The 19,866-nt window shown below is 43.8% G+C and overlaps 1 protein-coding gene across 3 annotated transcripts in view; it reads right to left on the bottom strand.

Annotated features, from left to right (window-relative positions):
* The window catches only part of ZNF219 (zinc finger protein 219), a 44,681-nt gene that overhangs the window by 7,919 nt on the left and 16,896 nt on the right, over positions 1-19,866 (bottom strand). For all 3 annotated transcript variants that reach the window (XM_066603746.1, XM_066603744.1, XM_066603745.1), the window contains exon 2: positions 13,585-15,390. In XM_066603746.1, coding sequence (XP_066459843.1) covers positions 13,585-15,343 — 1,759 coding nt within the window. In that variant the 5' untranslated portion in view covers positions 15,344-15,390. The remainder of the gene's footprint in view (positions 1-13,584; positions 15,391-19,866) is intronic.

The following is a 19,866-nucleotide window of genomic DNA, read 5'->3' as shown; positions in this document are numbered from 1 at the left end:
TGGCGCTACAAAGTTGCGCGTGATGCTACAGAGTCACGCAACTTTGTAACGCTCTTTGGCAGGGTTTTTCAGGGGATCTTGAAATGTACGCCCTACACCTAAAATAAACCTTATCTGCATTTTAAAGAAAGAATATATTACCTAACAAGCGCTGAGCACTCCGCTGCACTTCTCCGCAGCTCCAGCACTTGTTTGTAGTTTCAGTCAGCGCTTCCTGGTCAAGGGTTTCAAAAACCCCGCCTCCAGGAAGCAGTGGCTCTGATTGGTTCTCGAGTGCCGTGGCTCAGCCGATGCTACAGGAAATATTACCAGTTTTGTACAAGTTTCTTAACTCCTTAATGATTCAATGTGATGGCTGTGATTGGTTCATTAAGCGCGGCAGTGATTGGCAGAGCTACGGTGCTCGAGAACCAATCAGAGCCAGCGCTTCCAGGAGGCAGGGTGTTTGAAACCCCTGAGCAGGAAGCACTAGCTGAAGACTACAAACAAGTGTCAGAGGAAAAGTGCGGCAGAGTGGACAGTGCCTGTTAGGTAATGTATTGTTTTTTGTTTTAATGCAGATAGGGTTTATTTTAGGCCTCAAACAGTAGGACTTCCTACTGTAAAAGTTGCATCGCACCACACGAAAGCTGCGTTTTTGTGCGATGCAACACATGGGAAGACTCCATTGGGAAACATGGGCTACAAAACATCGGAAATCGCGGCTGTATAGAGCATGCCCCGATTTTTTTTCTTGCAATGCATCAGCCTACAAAACATGGCTAATGTGAAGGAACATACTGGAAAGTACGGGCTTCACATACATGCCATTTGTAGCACTATTGCATCGCGAGAAAATCGTACGATTTTGTAGCCCATGTGAAAGCGGCCTAATGCAGCCAACTTTTCTTTTCCCCAGGTACAGATGTACAAGCGTTTAACTAGAGATTTATGGTGTTAGGATAACTTTGTTTACCCTTTTAGTTGCCTTACAATAGGTTTTTTTAAATCTTAAAATAAGATAACAATGGCTTTTTAATGTCTTAAGATAACTTGTTGCAGAAAGTTATTACACACAAATTAAAGTTTGCTACATCAATATTCTTGAATTTCCAAGTTCAGTCATCACGACTGCTAAACCAACTGAGGTATAGTTAAAGACATAATTCATACCATTCTCTGTGACACAAATGAATTCCATAGACAGATTATTCCTGCCTTATTTAAATAACCATGTGCTCTTCACAGACAATAGAGTACGCGTTTCGGCTCTAATGGAACCTTGTTCACCTCTACACAACGGACATCCCAACAATCTTTAGGTGGAACAACTTAATAAACAGGTTGTAAACAGCTAGAGTAAATAAGAACCTGTTTATTAAGTTGTTCCACCTAAAGATTGTTGGGATGTCTGTTGTGTAGAGGTGAACAAGGTTCCATTAGAGCCGAAACGCGTACTCTATTGTCTGTGAAGAGCACATGGTTATTTAAATAAAGCAGGAATAATCTTCTCACGGAAGCCGGACTCCTGTCTATGGAATTCATTTGTTTGATGGAGCCAAAGCAACCGGATGGCTATGTGAAGGTGTGTGAGTGAGTATACCTGCCGACAGGAACAGGGCGGCAACACAACCAGCAAGGTGGGACAAAACAAACTCTTTTTTCTTTGTACTAATTCTCTGTAAAACCTGGGTATTTATCCACTCATAGGGGTTTACCCAATAAATACATTATTTACAAATTATAAAGTGCCTATAAAATAAACCAAGGTGTAACATATCAAATAAATAATCACATGACGTAACAAACCCCTTCAAAGGCTGTTGGGCCGAAATGTGCGATGGGGGAGACACCATTCCAGGGGTCCCAACATGCGGGTCTGTTACTTCATATCCCCATTTCTTGGACATGTTACTTCTTGGTTGCTTTGGTTTATTTAATATGCGCTTTATCATCTGTAATGCCATGTGAGTTATCTGTACTGGGGGTCATGTCACGCATGCTACCTTGTGACATACTGACCCTGTGACGCCGTCATTTTTTCTGTGGGACTGTATCCTTATTTTAATGACCCATTTGGAAATAAAATTAATAAAGATTCATCTTATATTTGGAAATCATAAATTCTTGGCCCTTTTTTTTGTATAAATCAGTTGGGGTATAAATAATATGGTAACTTTATTTACAAATTGCTATGATTACAGGTAAACCAGATGTATATAGTTTTTTGTTTTGCAACTTTTTTTTTTCTTTTCACAAAATGTTTTTGTGTCGCTGCATTCCAAGACCCCTGACGTTTTTGTTTTTCTGTTGACGGAGACAGGCTTACAGACAGAGCCCCCTACTTGTGTAAAACCATTTAGGCTGAGTTCACACGGGACTAAAATTCCTCGGAAATCTCGCGGATTGACCGCACAGAAATGCCGCAAGATTTTCACGGGAGAAATGCAGCTTCAAAACCAGCGGCATTCCACTGCAGCCATTTCTCCCCATAGAGAGGTCGCCATGGAAACGGGGTAAGAATTGACATGCCGTGTCTTTGAATTCCCAATGGCATGTCAGTTTCAGCGTGGCTTGGCCGACAGGGATCGGCCGTAGCGTGTGGACGAGATTTTTGCAAATCTTGTCCACTTTGCTGGCTAATCCCGAGATTAAAGTCGCAAGCGGAATTTCCATGCAGAACATCTGCACGGAAATTCCGCAGCAATTATGCCCCGTGTGAACCCAGCTTTAGGCTTCATAGTCAGTACTGACTGACGGGTTAAACATCCGGGATCCGAGTTAACTCCAATTCTGGGTGTTGCAGCGAGGTGTTGGCTGTATGTTACAACTGACACCTGCTGCGGACGGAGCAAGCGCAGCTCTTGAGCCTGTACCGTAATAGCATGGTGTGGTGGGAACTACTCACTAAGGGTGAACACCCACTTGCGTTTTTTTTAACACTGCGATATCGCTGCACATTTTTTTACACGATTGTCAATGGAACTTTCTAATGTTAAAAACGCATCGCACAAAAATCGCAAAGCAGAAACTTGCGATGCGTTTAGAAAGTCCCGATATCGCAGCGTTAAAAAACGCAAGTGGGTGTTCACCCTAACCATGCCATACTATTATGGCATGGCACTGAGAGGGTTACGCTCTTATAAATTTTGGCTCATTATACAATGCGCAAAATATAAATACATTGCTCGCCATATCAAGACCACTTTAAAGTGTGGTTTTCATGGATGGAGGTTTGCTCCTGAAATCAGTGCTTCTAGGGGAAGATTTATATGGCGGTATGCATAACCCTATCAATAACATTGTATTTGTGACCTGTGATTTTACTTTACTCATTGGTAAAATCAAGATACCAATTTCTAATGCAAACCTTATTAACCCTTATTACTCACCAGAATTTGTATGAAAAGAATTTAGTTGGCTGTGTGAAGACTAAGGTTGATTACAATGTTAATATGCTTTATTGGCTTATTAATATGTTTAATGCCTTTTATCGAAGGTTTTAGGTGAGTAGAGAAAGTTGAAAACACTGCAAAATTGTGTACAGAAAGCAATTCTTGTAGTGTAAAAACCCTCGGCACACCCGCGTGCGCACAAAACTTGGGAGTTTTCAAACTGCCCTATAGAAATTTTTTAAGGGCCACTATGGTGATTTTAAAAATTTGGTTATTATGCAGCTAGCCCTCTAGTTTATGAAAGAGAGTTAGTGATACCTTGGTTAGTTATTTCTTTCTGTCTGAGACCCCCAGACTCATTTGTCTCAGATGGTCATGTGATCTCAGTTCTGACCAACTGAGATCTACTTGGAGGTTATGGATTCATTTTCAAGTCAGATTCTTTATCTGTGTGATGTTGTTACATGCATCTGCCACTAAAACTATCTGCAAGGGCACACAGCTACTTCTGTCAGTTACTGATGATGATTACACAGCTCCTGTCACACAGCTATAATAGAGGAGATCACAGTTCATCCAGCTGTCTGTATACTTATGGCCTGTAGCTTATTTAGGTGAATACAGATGATAATGATAATTAAACTGTCTCCAAAGCAGGCAGAATGGTGTAACCTTAGCTAATACTGTGTAGATGCATCATGGGATAGATGTAAAATTGAAAGTAAAAAATCTTAAGGTCAAGATGGTGCGTGTCAAGCATCAGACAGGGGGCTGCACTTCATGGAAGTGACTGGAATACACAAATTTCAAAGTGTGAAAGGTGAAAACTGTATTTTTGCTAAAATGGCCCTTTAAATCCCATTTCCTATTTATTTATAGTGTAACATTTTCTGTTGTAGAAACTTACTGTTAGTTACCAGAGACCACGTACACTGAAAAAACCCAGCAGCGTGTAAAAGCACCATTGTTATTTGCAAATGCAAACTCTACCATATCACCACTATGACGGGTTATGTCACATAAGGATAATATAACTGCTTGATGTTTGACAAAACTTCTAAATTATGAAACCAAAAAGTAGATTTACAACAGTGAACAATTTGTGTGCTGATCAGTGAAATCAGAGTTGTCAAATAATGTTTATTAAAAGCATAGTATGACAATATGCAGTTCTGGGTCAGACTGAAGCCTAGGCCAGTTACTTCACAGGATAGTACAGACACAATGCATTGCCGCATTACGAATTTCTGAACATCTTGACGCAACAGATCAACATAAACGTCTCAGTTAAATAGAAATATATGGGGGTTCTGTGTTGCAATGAAGCCATATTACAGCAATGAGCATCTTTCAGGTACTGTTGTATCTTGTCAACACCGGAAGCTAGGGGCTGACCGGCCTTAGCTGCAGTTGACGTCCATTGTCACGCCCCTAGCTTCCGATTGGCTCCTGGTCTCACTCCTGGCCGAGCTGTCATAGTTCCCAGCGCTGACCTACCAGGTGTCTGCTACTGCTGCTGCGCTGCCGCCTCACACCTCTGTTCACTGCCGTGTCTCAGCCGTGTATTGCGCTGCCGGCGCACAGCTCCCTCCACTGCCACAGGGATACTCACATATGCACTGTCACAGTCCCTGGGTGTGACTGCAGTACTGCCCAGCTTACTTACATGTGCGGTCCTGGCCGCATAGACAGCGGCCGACGGAGCATCGGCATCAATTGTGGAACACAAGTGCCTTCCCTCCCCGCCGATAGCAGACAGTCGGCACAGCCAAACAACAGGAGACCTCCGAGGACCAAAGGTACGAGCGGCTTCAGACAGCAGCAGGGCAGCACAGCAAGGCACATAGCTGCTCAACAGGGCGGGGCATAAATTGTGGGGGCCGCATAAGAGACCCTAATCCTAACACTAACACTCATCCTCATCCTAACCCTAATGCCAATACACCACCCTAGCCAATCAGAAGCTTTGGGGCGTTAACGGGGCAGATACTGTGTGTGACTAGATCTCCACCCATCATTCTGGTGGAGACCAGATACAATAATACCCCTCTTTCACATTATATCTGAGGGATACTCTTGTATAGCAAAAGAAGCATCTATATATTTCTATGTGTGAACAGATGTCAAAGGAGTGTAATTTTGTTGTAGATCTGACCAATAGACACCTGGATCATTTTTAATGTTTGCTGTTAAAGCATCGAATATAGCAAAGAAATTTTACCCTAGAAGTATTGTAATGAAAAGCAATGGCAAATGTGCGAAATAGTAAGATGTACTGTGAATACGTTTTTTGCATACAGGTGAGTTAAGGGTTGAGAAAACGGAAACATACATTTCAATTATTTGCCACAAAATAAAAGGGGCTTATTAGTTCTTTTTAAGAATGACTTAAAGGGGTCGAGTTAAGGATACCCCTGTCACTGGGTTCCCCATGCCTTAAAATAAAAAATCAGTGGTTAATCACCTCTTCTCGCTCCCCTGTTCGTCCTCTGCCGCCAGCTCCGGTATCCGCTGTGACGTCACTTTAGATGCTAAGCCCTACAAACAAGCTGCAGCAGCCAATGACAGTGCTAAGTGATCATGGCTGAGCGCTGTCATTGGCTGCTACAGCAGGTTTACGGCACATCACTGCTGCCTATAAACACACAGTGGAGACCGAAGCCGGCAGACAAATGAGGCAGCAAGGAGAGGTGAGTAACCTCAGATTTTTTATATGAAAGGCATTGCGGACCCGTTAACGAGTGTCAATAACTCAGACAACTCCTTTAAGGTTGATAATCAGGCAGGATTGTTCGTAGAAATGTTTGCTTGCTTAATCATACGGCTGTAGAATGAGGAAACACTCATGCGTCAGAAGATTGGCAGGCGCAGAGTGTTAAGGCAGCAGAAATGCAGTCCTAAGCTCTCGCTCACAACCTGAAGGTTGCAAGTTCTGTCCATGGTAATAAATGTAATGAAGATTGTACGAAAGAGCGCTCTATTGAGACCCATTGTTTTAGTGGCTAATATAAGTCCGATAGGCCCACCCCACTGCCCTAGCTTAAAGGAGATGTCTCGAGGAAGCAGTGAATTTTTTTTTGTGCCCAGTCCCCCTAATTAAACATACATTACTAATTACCCCTGTAAATTACTTTCCTAGCTGGTTTCTACTTACCGTTCCAGCGTTTCAGCAACTTATAAAACTTTTTCCCAAGATGGCCGCCAGCTCTTTTCGCATCGCTTGCTGTAGCCCGACGTGCGCGCTCCCGAGACGCTACCAGCTGTGTCTCCATGGCAACCAGCCGCCCCGCAGCCGCCGACCGGACCCCAGGAATGAACATGGCCGACCTGTCACCCACCGCCAGGCAGCAGGTAACCGGCGCAGCCCCCCCCCCATCACAGCGGCAGCCCCCCCGGCCTAGCGACAGCCCCTCCCCCGGCCCAGCGCTAGTTCCCCCGACCCAGCGCTAGTTCCCCCATCACAGCGGCAGCCCCCCCCGGCCTAGCGACAGCCCCCCCCCGGCCCAGCGCTAGTTCCCCCGGCGCAGCGACAGCCCCCCCCCGGCCCAGCGCTAGTACCCCCGGCGCAGCAGCGGCAGCGCCCCCCGACCCATCACTTACCAGGACAGCTGGACGGTGGGACAGCTGGGCGGCTTCTCCGGACAGCTCGGCAGCTCTGCACCTTCCTCTAACAGAGGAAGGTACAGAATGGCCGCTCCAGCGCGCTCCCGAGCAGTGAAAGCTCGTCTGCGCATGCGCAGAAGAGCTGTAGCGGGGAGCACACTGAAGCGGCTCGTGCTGAATGGAGAAGACCGGACTGCGCAAGCGCGTCTAAAAAAGCAAGCTGCCGGCGAATTTAGACGGAACCATGGAGACGAGGACGCTAGCAACGGAGCAGGTAAGTGGAATAACTTCTGTATGGCTCATATTTAATGCACGATGTATATTACAAAGTGCATTAATATGGCCATACGGAAGTGTATAACCCCACTTTGTTTCGCGAGACCACCCCTTTAAGGCACGACGGCTTATTAGACCACATAAATTTAATTAAAATTGTGGATAGGGATTTAAAAAATCCGAATTTTTATACAGAGAGTTTGGAAGATATACAAAATTCCACACAGGAAATTCATTTTGTATATAGCACAGTGGCCACACCAGGTGTATATACCATTAGTCTACTTAGCTAAGTCCTCTCAAAAAGACCAAAGCAGTATGAGGTGATTTCAGGTGTATAACTCTCCCAGGATTCTTGGAATCCACACTCCTAGATATTTAATGCCTCTGGAGCCCATGTGAACTGAAATATGGATGGAAGAGAATGCTGGAGTGACTGGGGAAATAATAAATTCGAGATTTCTGAATACTGATTCAGAAATTCAATAGGCATTGAAATGTCCGTAATTCCAACAATAAGTTGGGAAAAGAAAAGAAGATCAACCTCATATGCTGCAATTTTGATATTCAGATCATTTATCAATAAGCCCTTAATGTTTGGGTTGGCTCTAAATTTCCTTAACAGAGGCTGATATAGGAACTGAATCCATGTTTTAATGGTCAGGCCAAGGCCAATATGTGTTAAGATAAAAAATAGGAAAGGCTGAGCAATGTGATCGACCATCTTCTCGCTGTCAGTAGAGAGGAGGCAAAAGGTAATATGTCCAGTTTGGACGTAGTGGACTACATTCAAAACCGTAGCAGTATTATCATGACCTACTCTGGTAGGGATAAAACCAACCTGGTCTATGTGAATCAGGTACGGCAGCAAGGGAGTGAGGCATAAGGCCAACATTTTAGCAAATATTTTGAGAAATACATTCAGCAGCGAGAGCGTGCAGTAATTGGAACATACTATTGGATCTCTACTTTCTTCATGGATTACGGTGATATGGGCATAAGACATATTCGGGGGGAGGGAGGCTCCACTCCTAATTGAGTTAAGCGCAAGGGCTAATAAGTTGGTAAGTAGGTTGGAGTAGTTTTTATAATATGAATCTGTAAAGCCATCTGCCCTGGTGCCTTACTGGGCTCAATGGATTACAGAGCAAGAGAGATCTCCTCTCTCTAGGTAGGCTGGTCCAGCGAATGCGACACTTCAAAAGAAATAGTGGGGAGACCTGACTCCCTTTAGGTATTGCTGGACATGAGAACCCAGACCAGGACTGGAAGGAGACTTGGGTAAAGACTCAAGATTACCTAAGCCTCTATAATACTCGGTAGACTCCGCTGTGATTTTGTTTGAATCATTAGTGGTGGAACCATTTTTCTTGCAGCTTAAGGGTATGAGATTACAAGATCGTTACTCCTTCAGGGACCTTGCTAAGGTTCTACACTTCTTCCCATATTTGAAGAAGTGCCATTGTCCTCTAGCTAATAAAAATGTAGACCTATAGTCTAGTTTGTCCTTAAGTCGCTTATGGGCGTAAATTACCGCTACGGTATTTAAGAAGAAATTGCATGCGAGTGTTTGCGTGCCCTTTCCTAAACTTTCAGATATAAGATCAGCTATCTCCCATGACCTTTTTTTTTAAACTGTTCCCAATGTCTCACAAATGAACCCTGTGTGACACACTTATGAGTTGCCCACACACCGTAAGAGAAGAAGTGTCCTCCGGTGGGTAGTCAGCAAAGTATTGCAGTAAATTTCAGTGGATGGTCTGACCCACCACTACATCATGAAGTAAGGCTTCATTGAGACGCCAATTCTAAGTTCTGGGCTGGGTCACAGGGGAGGTCAGAGAGGCATGTAACATTGCGTGATCCATGAAAGTAATCACTGAAGAATGAATCAGGGCAACGTCTATGTGTCTAATGAAAAAGAGGTCAATCATGGAATAGATATCATGCATCGGGGACTAATAGGTACAATCTCTATCATTGGGATTATAGAAGGCATTTAACCCATCTGAGCTAAGAAAAGGCTAAGTGGGAAGCTCCATGAGAGACATCAACCAGAGATGCCCTCCACGAATTTAGCAAGATAAGATAAGATACCTTCTAGGGCCTGGAGCTGGTTGGAGTTTGGTAAATAGGCATTTGCAAGTGTGAATGTGTGTTCTGCCAGTTTCATCCTGACAAACAAAAACTAGCCCTCGTTGTGAGTATGTACTGCTCCAAACTCCCATGGAACTCCCCTAGAAATCAGAATACTGACCACTCTGGACTTAGACCCATGGTAGCCCTCTGTGATTTTAGACCCATGGTAGCAACTATGATAGACTTCCTTGAATATAGATAGAGAAGTGAAATGTCGGAGCTGCCTCATTGCAGAATTGTGGTTCTGGACAAAGGCCACCTGTAATCCACAGTAGACGGAGGAGAGAGGATCTCTTCTCCGGAGAGTGTAAACCCTTCACATTAAGTGAGGCAAAGGATAGGGTATCTATGGCAGGATCCAGCCTAAAGGGAAAAAAGAAGAAATAAAGAAAAAAAGGGGGGTGGGTAAGGCCTGTAAACTGGAGAAAGGAAAAAAAAGGCAAAAATAAGGATAGAAGGAAGAAGTAATTAGAGAGAGGGAAGAACAACAAAATCTAGAAAAAAAGAAGAAGAAAAGCACTCACTTCAACTAAACTGCAGCCAATGTTATTCACCTATTCTGGCTAATCCAGGCGTGGTGTAAATACAATTTGTGAGAAATCTCACTTAGGCCGCCTGCAGACGAGCGGGTCGGATCCGGCGGCGAGAACTCTCGCCGCGGGACCCGACTCGAGCGCCTGCAGAGACGAGCGCGTACTCACCCGCGCCCGGCGGCCCCAGCTCTTTCATGTGCCGGCTGCCGAGCAGCCGGCGCATGCGCAGACAGGAGTCGGCGGCCGGGTGAGTGACGTATCTGTGCGAGGCTCTGCGAGCCCCGCACAAAAATAGGACATGCCGCGGTTTGTTTGCCGCGCGACATTTTGCGCGGCCAAACCGCAGCCGTCTGCATAGGAGTGCGTATTGTAATGCACTCCTATGCAGGCTTTGAGCAGCGGAAATCCCGCGGGAAATCCCGCCGCGGGATTTCCGCCCGTGTGCAGGCGGCCTTAGACTGGTCCTTGGTATCCCAAAGGAAATACCTTAGGCCCACCAAGAACTGCCGGAACTATATGAGGAAAGTGGAAGAGCAGATGCCAGGACCCGTCAGCGGGCCGACCATCAACTACCCACCTATAGAAGCAGGTGCCAGGAGGCATATCAGAAAAAACATTCATAAAAACAAGTGGGTCATAACTGTTAAAACAGACGTAGATATTTTGAGAAAGTTTATAATTAACCACCAGCCACATTGCAGGTCCTCCACAGAAAATCATAATAACTGGGAGATACCAGCCTCTGAGGTAGTGGTGGTAAGTCTTCTTCTAACCAACTTCCTCTCCATCCCAGACAGTACTACCTGGAGCAGTAAAGAGTGGGTGGTTCATGCTAGATGAGCAGTCTGGTGGTGCCCAAGTCTGGATCTTGCTGAAAACATGTCCTCACAACTCCATGCTGAAACCACGTAACCCCCCCCCACACACACACACACACACACACACACACACTGTAATCCTGACCTTTTCCTATCCAATAAAATTTCAGACCTCCCAATTCAAATCCTAATATTTTAGCAAAAAATGTAATAAAAGTATGCTTTTCAATATAAAAAACAAATATGATAAGGAAAGTTGCATATTTTGTGTAATTAAAAATGTAGAAAAAAAAAGCACAGAAAGTTATCATAACACATGAAGGGTGCATGCCCACGGACGGATTTGCATCACGTTTCCCGCTGTGGAAATCCGCACGTGAATTCCGCAGTGGCAAGCTCCTATTGAAGCTAATAGTTTTCTGCCTGCCAACGCACACATGTGGATTGCACCGCGGATTTCCGCGAGTGGGAAAAAATCGCAGCATGTTCTATTTACCACGGATTTACGCCGCGGGAGGGCTCCATTGATATCAAGGAAACGAGAACGCGTAAATCCGTGCAGAAAAACGCGATTACTCACTTTCACTTTTCTGTTCTGAATCACGGTACTCCCGCAGCGTAAATCCGTGGGTATGTTCCGCATCGCTCGTGGGCATGAACCCTAAGTCTAAAGTTAAACTTTGCTACATCTGTAGATGTTGGCAATGGGGCTTGTCAGCCTATTAGCACACAGTCCTATTGCTCTATCAACTGTTAATGTCATTGGGATCCACTGATAATCTCATGTACATAGTGACTGTCTTTGTATTCTCTGGAAATAAGAATTAGACAGTTTGAAGTTCAACCCATCCAATTCCATTGGTTTGTCAAGATAAGCAGCACCAGAAGCCTCTGAGCCTGAAGAGAAGTATGTAGTAGCATTCATACAGCTGCATCCTATAAATTTGTGTAGGGAAGTTGCCTTGATAATATGTATCATGTGAAAATACATAGGAGTCCTGTCCACATAGCATTTTCGGTCTAGGTTTAGGGTCTAGATATAACTATACGCTTCATCTTTCAACCCCCTGCTGCGTTTCAAACGCCTATCTCTTAAGCTAGAACAGTTCCTCTTCTCGGACTGGGTTGTCTGCGACTTTTTTGATTTTTTTCTGTTAATGACTTGTCTTCATTTGATGATGGACAGAAGGTCTGCTGCTTGGATCCCCACTAACTACTGGCTCTGCTGTCATTATGGAAAGCGTAGGAAGCACATTGCACTGACCACAGCACTGTGGCTCGGGTTGGTATTGCAGGCATTGAATTCAATGGGAGTTGCACCTACATTACCAAGCTGGGCTGCTGCATTATGGTTAGCACAATGTGCTTTCTGCACTTTCCATAGTGACCAGTAATCAGCTGATCAGTGAGGATCCGAGCGATGGACCTCCGCTGATCATCTGAGCATAGGTCATCAATAGAAGAAAATCCCCAAATTCCTGGACAACCCCTTCAAGGTGGCCCCCATCAAATGTTTCCTGATACCACAGGTTAATGACCTCATCAACAACCGAATCACTACTCAACACAATATATTGTACATCCCCATCCTCCTCCTTCTTCTTCTCTCTTTCTATATTTCTTTTGCTCTTCTTTTCCCTCCTTTTTCTCTCATTCTTCCCCTCTTACTCTGTAGATCGTTAGATATTATGGTTATATGACTTCTCTTCCCCAGACCTGAATAATATTCCCATATCTTTTGGAAATACAATGCCACCATTACCATTTCATCATATATTTAGATTGAGACGATCATACGAACTTGTTGAAGAGTTGTCCAGCAGTGTAACAAAATGGCTGCCGTCCGTGAAGCCTGTGAGCTACTGATCCTGGGATGGTAAATGCATCTGTAGACCAGAGGGGAAGGGGTCAGGGCATAGGGCACAGCCTAAAGCATAGTTCCTTTTAGGCCGTATGGTAATCTGGACAGAAACTGACAGTGTGGCATTAGGCTTTGACCATGCTCTCTTCCGACTCTTGTCCACAGAAATGCATTCACTCCTCCTGATGGATGGAGTTATCCTTTAATTGTACATATGCTAATACAAAATATGTCAAATTCTACGGTATTGTTCTTGGTTTGTTACTTGGTTAATTACTAATGAACGTGATGCCTTCAAAGGGCTAGTATATCGAGCAAACTTTTTTAAAGAGATCAGCAGCAGATTATTTTTTGTGAATGCACAAGGGCAGCTTTGAATTGCGGAATACGGAGCGGGCGACCGGCTCTGGAAACCACAGGAAATACCCTTCTTAGCATGCAATGCAAAAGTGATTCTTCAAGCACACGAGCGGAAACCAATTGCGGTTTCCGCTCATGGATGAAAAAATTGCAGCCTGATCCATTTCCTGCGGATTCTACACGGACAGCTTCCATTGAAGTCAGTGGAAGCTGTCCGACCCACGGCCCATCCGCAATTGACATTGCGGGTGGGCTACGGATTCCGTAGAAACAGCAGTAGTTTATAAAAAAAAAGCTGTACTGTGCATGTCCAACGGCAAGCCGTGCAGACCATCTGCAGTACAGAAAGAAGAAAATGAAAGCAGCTACACGCGGATGCCGCTCCTGCCAGAGCCGGATTCCGCAGGCAGAATCCGACCCGCCTGTGTGCATACGGCCTTATGGGTTAGTGAACAGCTACCCATTTTCTGTCTTCCACAATAGATGCTTTCCACTTTCAAATACTAACGTCTGATGCAGATCAAAGGAAATTGTTTAATTTACCAATCAGCTTTTTACCCTTACCTTTTGTATAATATGAATAACATGGAACTGATAAAACCAGAAACAAAGTCTCTTACCTGGAAAACCCACTGTTTTCAGTACAATTCCAGACGAGCCTTGGGGTAGCATAACCTTGGAAGAGGTTGCTTCTCCAATTGTTGCACTCATTGCCTGTCCCCTGGCAGATGCTCCTGCTCCATCCTGATCTCCATCCCCACTCTGCACTGCTCTTGCTGTGGCTTGAAGCATTTGGGAACAAGTAGCATCCCCAGGAGGAGGCAATCTCAATAACAAGCCAGAGTAGAAATTTTGATATCCAAGGAGCCTGGAGGAGGATGATGATGATGGGGAATTTGTAGTGGTGACATGAGAGGATTGTGAAGGTTGATGCACAGGTGGTTCCTGACCTCCTACTCCTTTTATCTTGCCAAGGTGGACCTTCATATGGTTCTTTAAAAACCATGACTCCTTGAAGCATCGTCCACAAACTGAACAACGATGATCAAAGGAATCTTTATGTTTGCGCATATGACCCTTCAAGAACCAAGACTGAGTGAAACTTTGAGAACAGATCTCACATTTGAACTCAGCAGGAGGCGGAGCTGGAGTGGGATTGGGGGCAGGTACAGATGGAACAATCTTGGGTAGCTGCGGTGCTGTATGTCTCCTTTCAACATGTCCCATCAGCTCACCCTCCTGAGATGCTGCAAAGTCACACAGGTGACACTTATAAGGCCTATGAAGTATTCTGAGGTGGCGCTCCAGTTCAGCTGCTTTACGAAATTTACCTTTGCAGAAAGGACAAGGGTGGCGTAGTGTTGGAAGTGGAGCAGGTATAGACAAAAGAGGGACTGGTTCCTGAATGTTATCTGGTATTGAGTTTTGTATTTCAGAAGAATTAGGTTCTTTCTCATGCTGCTGTTCCAGCAACAGAGGCCTTTGGGAGTTTGTCTCAAAGTTCTTGAGCCCTCCACGACCTTGGTTAAGTGCCCCACGCACCTTGTGCGTACTTGCATGGAGTGCTAAAATGCTGATAAATCGGAACTGCTTTCCACATATTGTACATGGGAACTGACGAGTCTTGGAACTTGAACCATCAGAAAAACCATTGGAATGACGTTGAAGATCCAGTTCTTCATCAGCAAAAGAAAGGCTAAGAAGGGAAGAAGGGGCAGGAGGAGAAGGTGAGGCCTGAGATGGAGATATAGAAGATGGAGGAGGAGATGGAGAGGTTGGTGGTAATGAAAATACTGGTGAGGCTTCAAGATTGTGCGGTGACGTTGGAATAACTGTAACACAGGGGGATGTTGGAGGTGAGGAAGGAGCTGAAGAGTCTGGAGGAGGGCAGGGAGAAGCTGGTGAAGGAGAAGGGGAAATTGGAGGAGAAACAGATGGCGGTGGGGGAGACAGGGCGATGGAAGGTGGACTAGGAGCTACAGGGAGGGGACAGAAAGTTACCCTTTGAGGAGATAGGGTCTCAGGTGGGGGACAAAGGGAGACAGGTGAAGGGGAAAGAGGAGAATTGAGGGGAAGAGAAGTTGCAGGAGGGCTTATACATGCTAAAGGTGAAGATTTAGAAGGTGAACACTGAGAGGGGAGAGGCAGAGTAGTGACATTATGGATTAAAGCAGTAGGAGGTGATGAAGGAGACTCGGGAGGGTGTGAGATGTGAATAGGAGATGATGCTGTTGGAGGGGAAGCAGATTGAGATGATGCATGAGAAATATTGATTTTTTGAGAAACAGATGGAGAAGGGGGAGAAGGGTTCATATGAGAAAGAGGAGGGGATTGAGAAGGCGGTAATGCTTGAGTAAGAAGGGGTGGAGCAGAGTCCATTGCTAGGATTTCTCAAAAGGATTTCTCCAGGGGTGTCGATTATTCTCCTAAAGAAACACAAAACATGAAACTTGAAAAAAAAAATGAAGTAAAATATTGAAATATTTTACTATATATTGATTTAAATACTTAATGAGTCCTCATTTATTCTGTAGGCTACAAAGGTATATTATCCTCCACTCTCTTTCACTCTACTACTATATACTGACTACTGCTTCACCTCCAACTTTTTCTGCATTTTGGGAAGAGAGAATTGGAGTTGCTTGAAAGAATTACATCAAAAAGTGGTTTAAACAAAGTGAAATTAAGATTTAAAGGATGAAGAATTCTTTTTGTGTGAGTCAGAAAGAGTCACAGGCACAAAGTGAGGCTGTTCCATCTCTAGTTCCCAGACAGACAATTTATACAGAAGTACTTAGTGTGTCATATAAGTCTCAGCAGTCTCTGCCCACTACTAGCAATGCCTCTGGAGTGAGAGAAGAATATTAACCCTTTATGGATGTGGCCCTTTTTTCCCATTTTCGTTTTTACCTCCCTCCTTTTAAAAAATCATGACTCTTTTATTTAAACATCAGCATAGATGTCTGAGGGCTTGCTTTTTGTCGGATGAGTTGTATTTTTCAATGGTACTATATACTGTACCATATAATGTACTGAAAAACCTTTTAAAAATTCTAAGTGGAGTTAAATGAAAAAAAAACAACTAAATTCCGCCATCTTGGGTGCGTCTTGTTTCTATGGCGCACACACTGCAACAAAAATGACCTGATAACTTGTCTGATAGTTGTCTTAGGGCTCATATTTTGCGGGACGTCCTGGAGACGAGGTGACCAAAAGCACAATTCTGGCGTTATTGTTTTTCTGATGACGTTCACCGTGGGGGGTAAATAATGCATTACTTTGATAGATTGTACTTTTACAGACGCAGCGATAACAAATATGTATTTTTGTTTTATTATAAATGTGGCAATAGTGTTTTAAAAAAAACTAACTTTTATTACCTTTTTGTTTTTTTTTATATTTAATAAAACTTTTTAAAACTAATTTTACAGTGTTTTTTTAGGCCACATAGGGAACAAGACCTTGCAATGCTTTTATCGCTCCTGCAGTATGATGTAATGCCATAGCATTACATTATACTGCGATCTGACAGTATGACAAGTGTACGGCAACCCGTGATCTTATCGTGGGGGCAATGCAGGACCCCCGAACATCGATTGGGGTATTTAAAAGGTTAACAGCTCCAATCAGCGGCGTGGCTTATCAGAGTGTTGGCTGTAAGAAACAGCCGGGATCTGCATTGTATGAGGCGGGATCGACCTCTGATCCCCTCCATGCAAACCCCGAACCTGCAGGACATAACTGTACGTCCTGTAGTGTTAAAGGGATAAGTCTATTTTCAGGCATCTGGCATCCACAAGATATGCTATACACATCAGATATGTACGGATTGACCTCTGCATACTTGGCCTAATGGAAAAATGGGAGTCACTGAATTCTAGGGCTCCTTTACACGGACGTATTTGTGTATATTTTTGTGTACATGGAACCTGCGTGTGCAATACGCAGAAAATAGAAGCCATTGATGTCAATGGGTTTGCTCACATTTCTTTCTATCGTGCATGCTTAAAACAACACAGCATGCTCAACTTATAAGTGCATTTACGCACCAAAGGTCCCCATAGCAGTCTATTAGGGGATGCACAAATGCATATGGAAATGCACAATACGCTGTGCAATTCTGCAGGAATAAGAACACATCTGGAACTTATTAGGCTAAATAGCGATTGAAATCAGGGTGTGCTTGTATCCTATGCGCAAAAAAATTACAGTAAAATACGCTGATACACACATGAAAAAGCCTCATTCATAGCACAAATACGTTGCGCTGAGTCACACGCAATTGTGTATGTGCCCGTGTGAAGCTGCCCTTACATTGAAGCAAAACTGTTTAGCTGCAGATGCATATAGGAGAAAAAGAAATGAGAATGCCGGCTGAACATATATATTTCTCTCTCTGATTAAGTCTATAGGAGTGGAATGTAAAAGGCATCAAGTAATAGAACCATTACGTATTTGCTGCTGGCCGCCATGGCTTGTCAAATGGAGCGTTCTTCCAAAAGAAAGGCATACGAGAGGTGACTATTTGGGGCTTGAGGTTACATCAGTTTGACTGGTAGCATGAATTCAGTTATTTCAAGTTATTGCAATTTCCATGAACAGAATAAAAATCAAACAGCATTGTTTCAGAACACAATCTATAATCAGGTTCTCAATGTAAAAGTACGTATCCATACACTCCAGTATCCGTAAAAAATGCTTCCTAGCAATTTCATTGGCCGTAGACTTGAAGGAACATGCAGGGCAAAACTAATCCGCTGTGTAATGCAAAGCCTGGAGAATCCCCGAGTCTTGTTCCGTCCCTATAGCCTTGCTCTGATTGGCTGCTATAGGTGACAAATGTCTGTTTATTTTTAGATAGTTTTCCCTAGAAATTTGGACTTAATTGGACTCAAATTTATTTAAGCAGAATCTGGCCCTGTTGCCCATTGCAACCAATTACACTGTATTGGATTTGGTTGCTATGGTCAACAAAGCTGGGTTTTAGACCATTTTGGTAAATGGTGTTCTGTTGTGTGGACAGGAATTACCATCCACAAAATATGATAGTAGTGACCTGCCAGAACAGAAATCGTTAAGGCCTGTAACTTCAAGCTGATAGCCCATAAAGAATTAAAGGGATTATGACAGCAGACTCTAAGAATTACAAGCTAGGGGGCACACATCGTTGAGCAGGACTGCATAGCCGCATCTTAAACACCTTTACATACTACAGACTGAGGGAACATGATCACATTTACCGATCCTCCTCAATTTGCATAGGGTTAAGGAGCATCCTTTAGCTAAAGGCCCATTTAGACCCAACGATTCTCGCTCAAAAATCACTCAAAGCGGTCTTTTGAGCGAGAATCGTTGGGTCTAACTGCACGGACATCGTGCAGTTTTCGTTAACGAGTTGTTCATCGTTCTCTTTCAGCAAGATGAAAGAGAACGATGGACCTTAAGATGAAAGAGAACAATGGACCTTATCAGTGTCATGTGCTGAGTTCTCAGCGGAATACAGCTTATACTATTGTTTCAGCTGGTATCCCGCTCGGAGAACACAGCCGGAGTATGAAGAAAACAGCGCTCCAGCTGTGTTCTGCATACCCTGCACGGAGCGCACTGCTGTATACCAGCTGTGCGCTCTGTGAACACAGCAGGAGCATAGGATGCCGGCACCCGCACAGTGATTTTTGGGAAAGGGCTTTAAATTTAAGCCCTTCCCTGAAAATCATTCATAGCATGTGTAAAAAATATAAAAATATATACTCACCTCTCCGCCGCTGCCGGGGCTCAGCCGCGTCTTCTCCCTGCAGTGCTGTGAATTTCTTTAATCAGGCGTGGATTTAAAATTCCCACCTGCTGAAAGAGCTGTATCTAACTGGCTGAGCGCTCAGCCAATCACAGGCAGTGCTCAGCCATTCAATGAATGACAACTGAGCGCTGCCTGTGATTGGTCACAGCGCTCAGCCACTCACAGGCAGCGCTCGGCCATTCATTAAATTATTTTTAAAGTCCTTCCCCGAAAAATCATTGCGGGTTGCCTGTGTTCTGCATATCCCGTTCGAAGCACTCCGCTATATACCAGCTGAGCTTTCCAAGAAGAAAACAGCTGTATACAGAAGACAAACGTCTGGATTGTCTTCTGCATACCCCGTCCAACTTTTGATGCGTTTTTTGGGGGGGGTTTTTAAAGCCACAGCCAGTAATGGATACAAAAATAGAGTAGATTTATTCTTCCCCTGTAATCCCCATTCCCTCAGCAAAAAAATTGTATTAAAGAAATGCACCAGAAACAGTTTTTCTTTTAAAGCCACAGTTTTTGTAGCAATTTTTTTGACTCAAAGCCAGAAGTGGATTCAAAGGTTACGGGAAATAAAAAGGAAAGACTTCTACTTCTTGTTCCTGCCCAATCCACTTCTGGCTTTCACTCTAAAACCTGCAGTTTTTTTTTTAATAAAAGAAACCTGAGTCTGAAACCAGCCTGGACAAGTTATCTCATACATGAAAGAGCTTTTTTTTAATATAATGTTTTATCCACAAAAGGTAATGAAAGGGATGAAAGTACATCCCTAGTCAGTGACTGGCTGACTGCATACATACAGTAATATGGCTGCACGTCCCACTAAGTTTAACTTCACAATTACTAGTTTCATGAAACTGATCATTCACCATTATATAACTTTCTGAAGTATGTGTGGACTGAGGACATTTTGTAGTTTTCTTCCACATAGCTGGGAACAAGTTATACAACAATAATTACTAAAATGAAAACACATTTGTAGTTAATGAGACTGAGGGAGAAACCCCAATACCATCCATTCTGTAGAAACACATTCTCCAGACAAAATGACAACTTTCCTTCATCAAGCATACGTATCCTACCGTACTAAGCCAACCTATGAAATGTACGGAAATCT

Source organism: Eleutherodactylus coqui, chromosome 5 (genome assembly GCF_035609145.1).
Source record: "Eleutherodactylus coqui strain aEleCoq1 chromosome 5, aEleCoq1.hap1, whole genome shotgun sequence".
NCBI lineage: Eukaryota > Metazoa > Chordata > Amphibia > Anura > Eleutherodactylidae > Eleutherodactylus > Eleutherodactylus coqui.
Note: the sequence above shows the minus strand (reverse complement) of the source record. Positions and strands in the feature narration are given on the sequence as shown.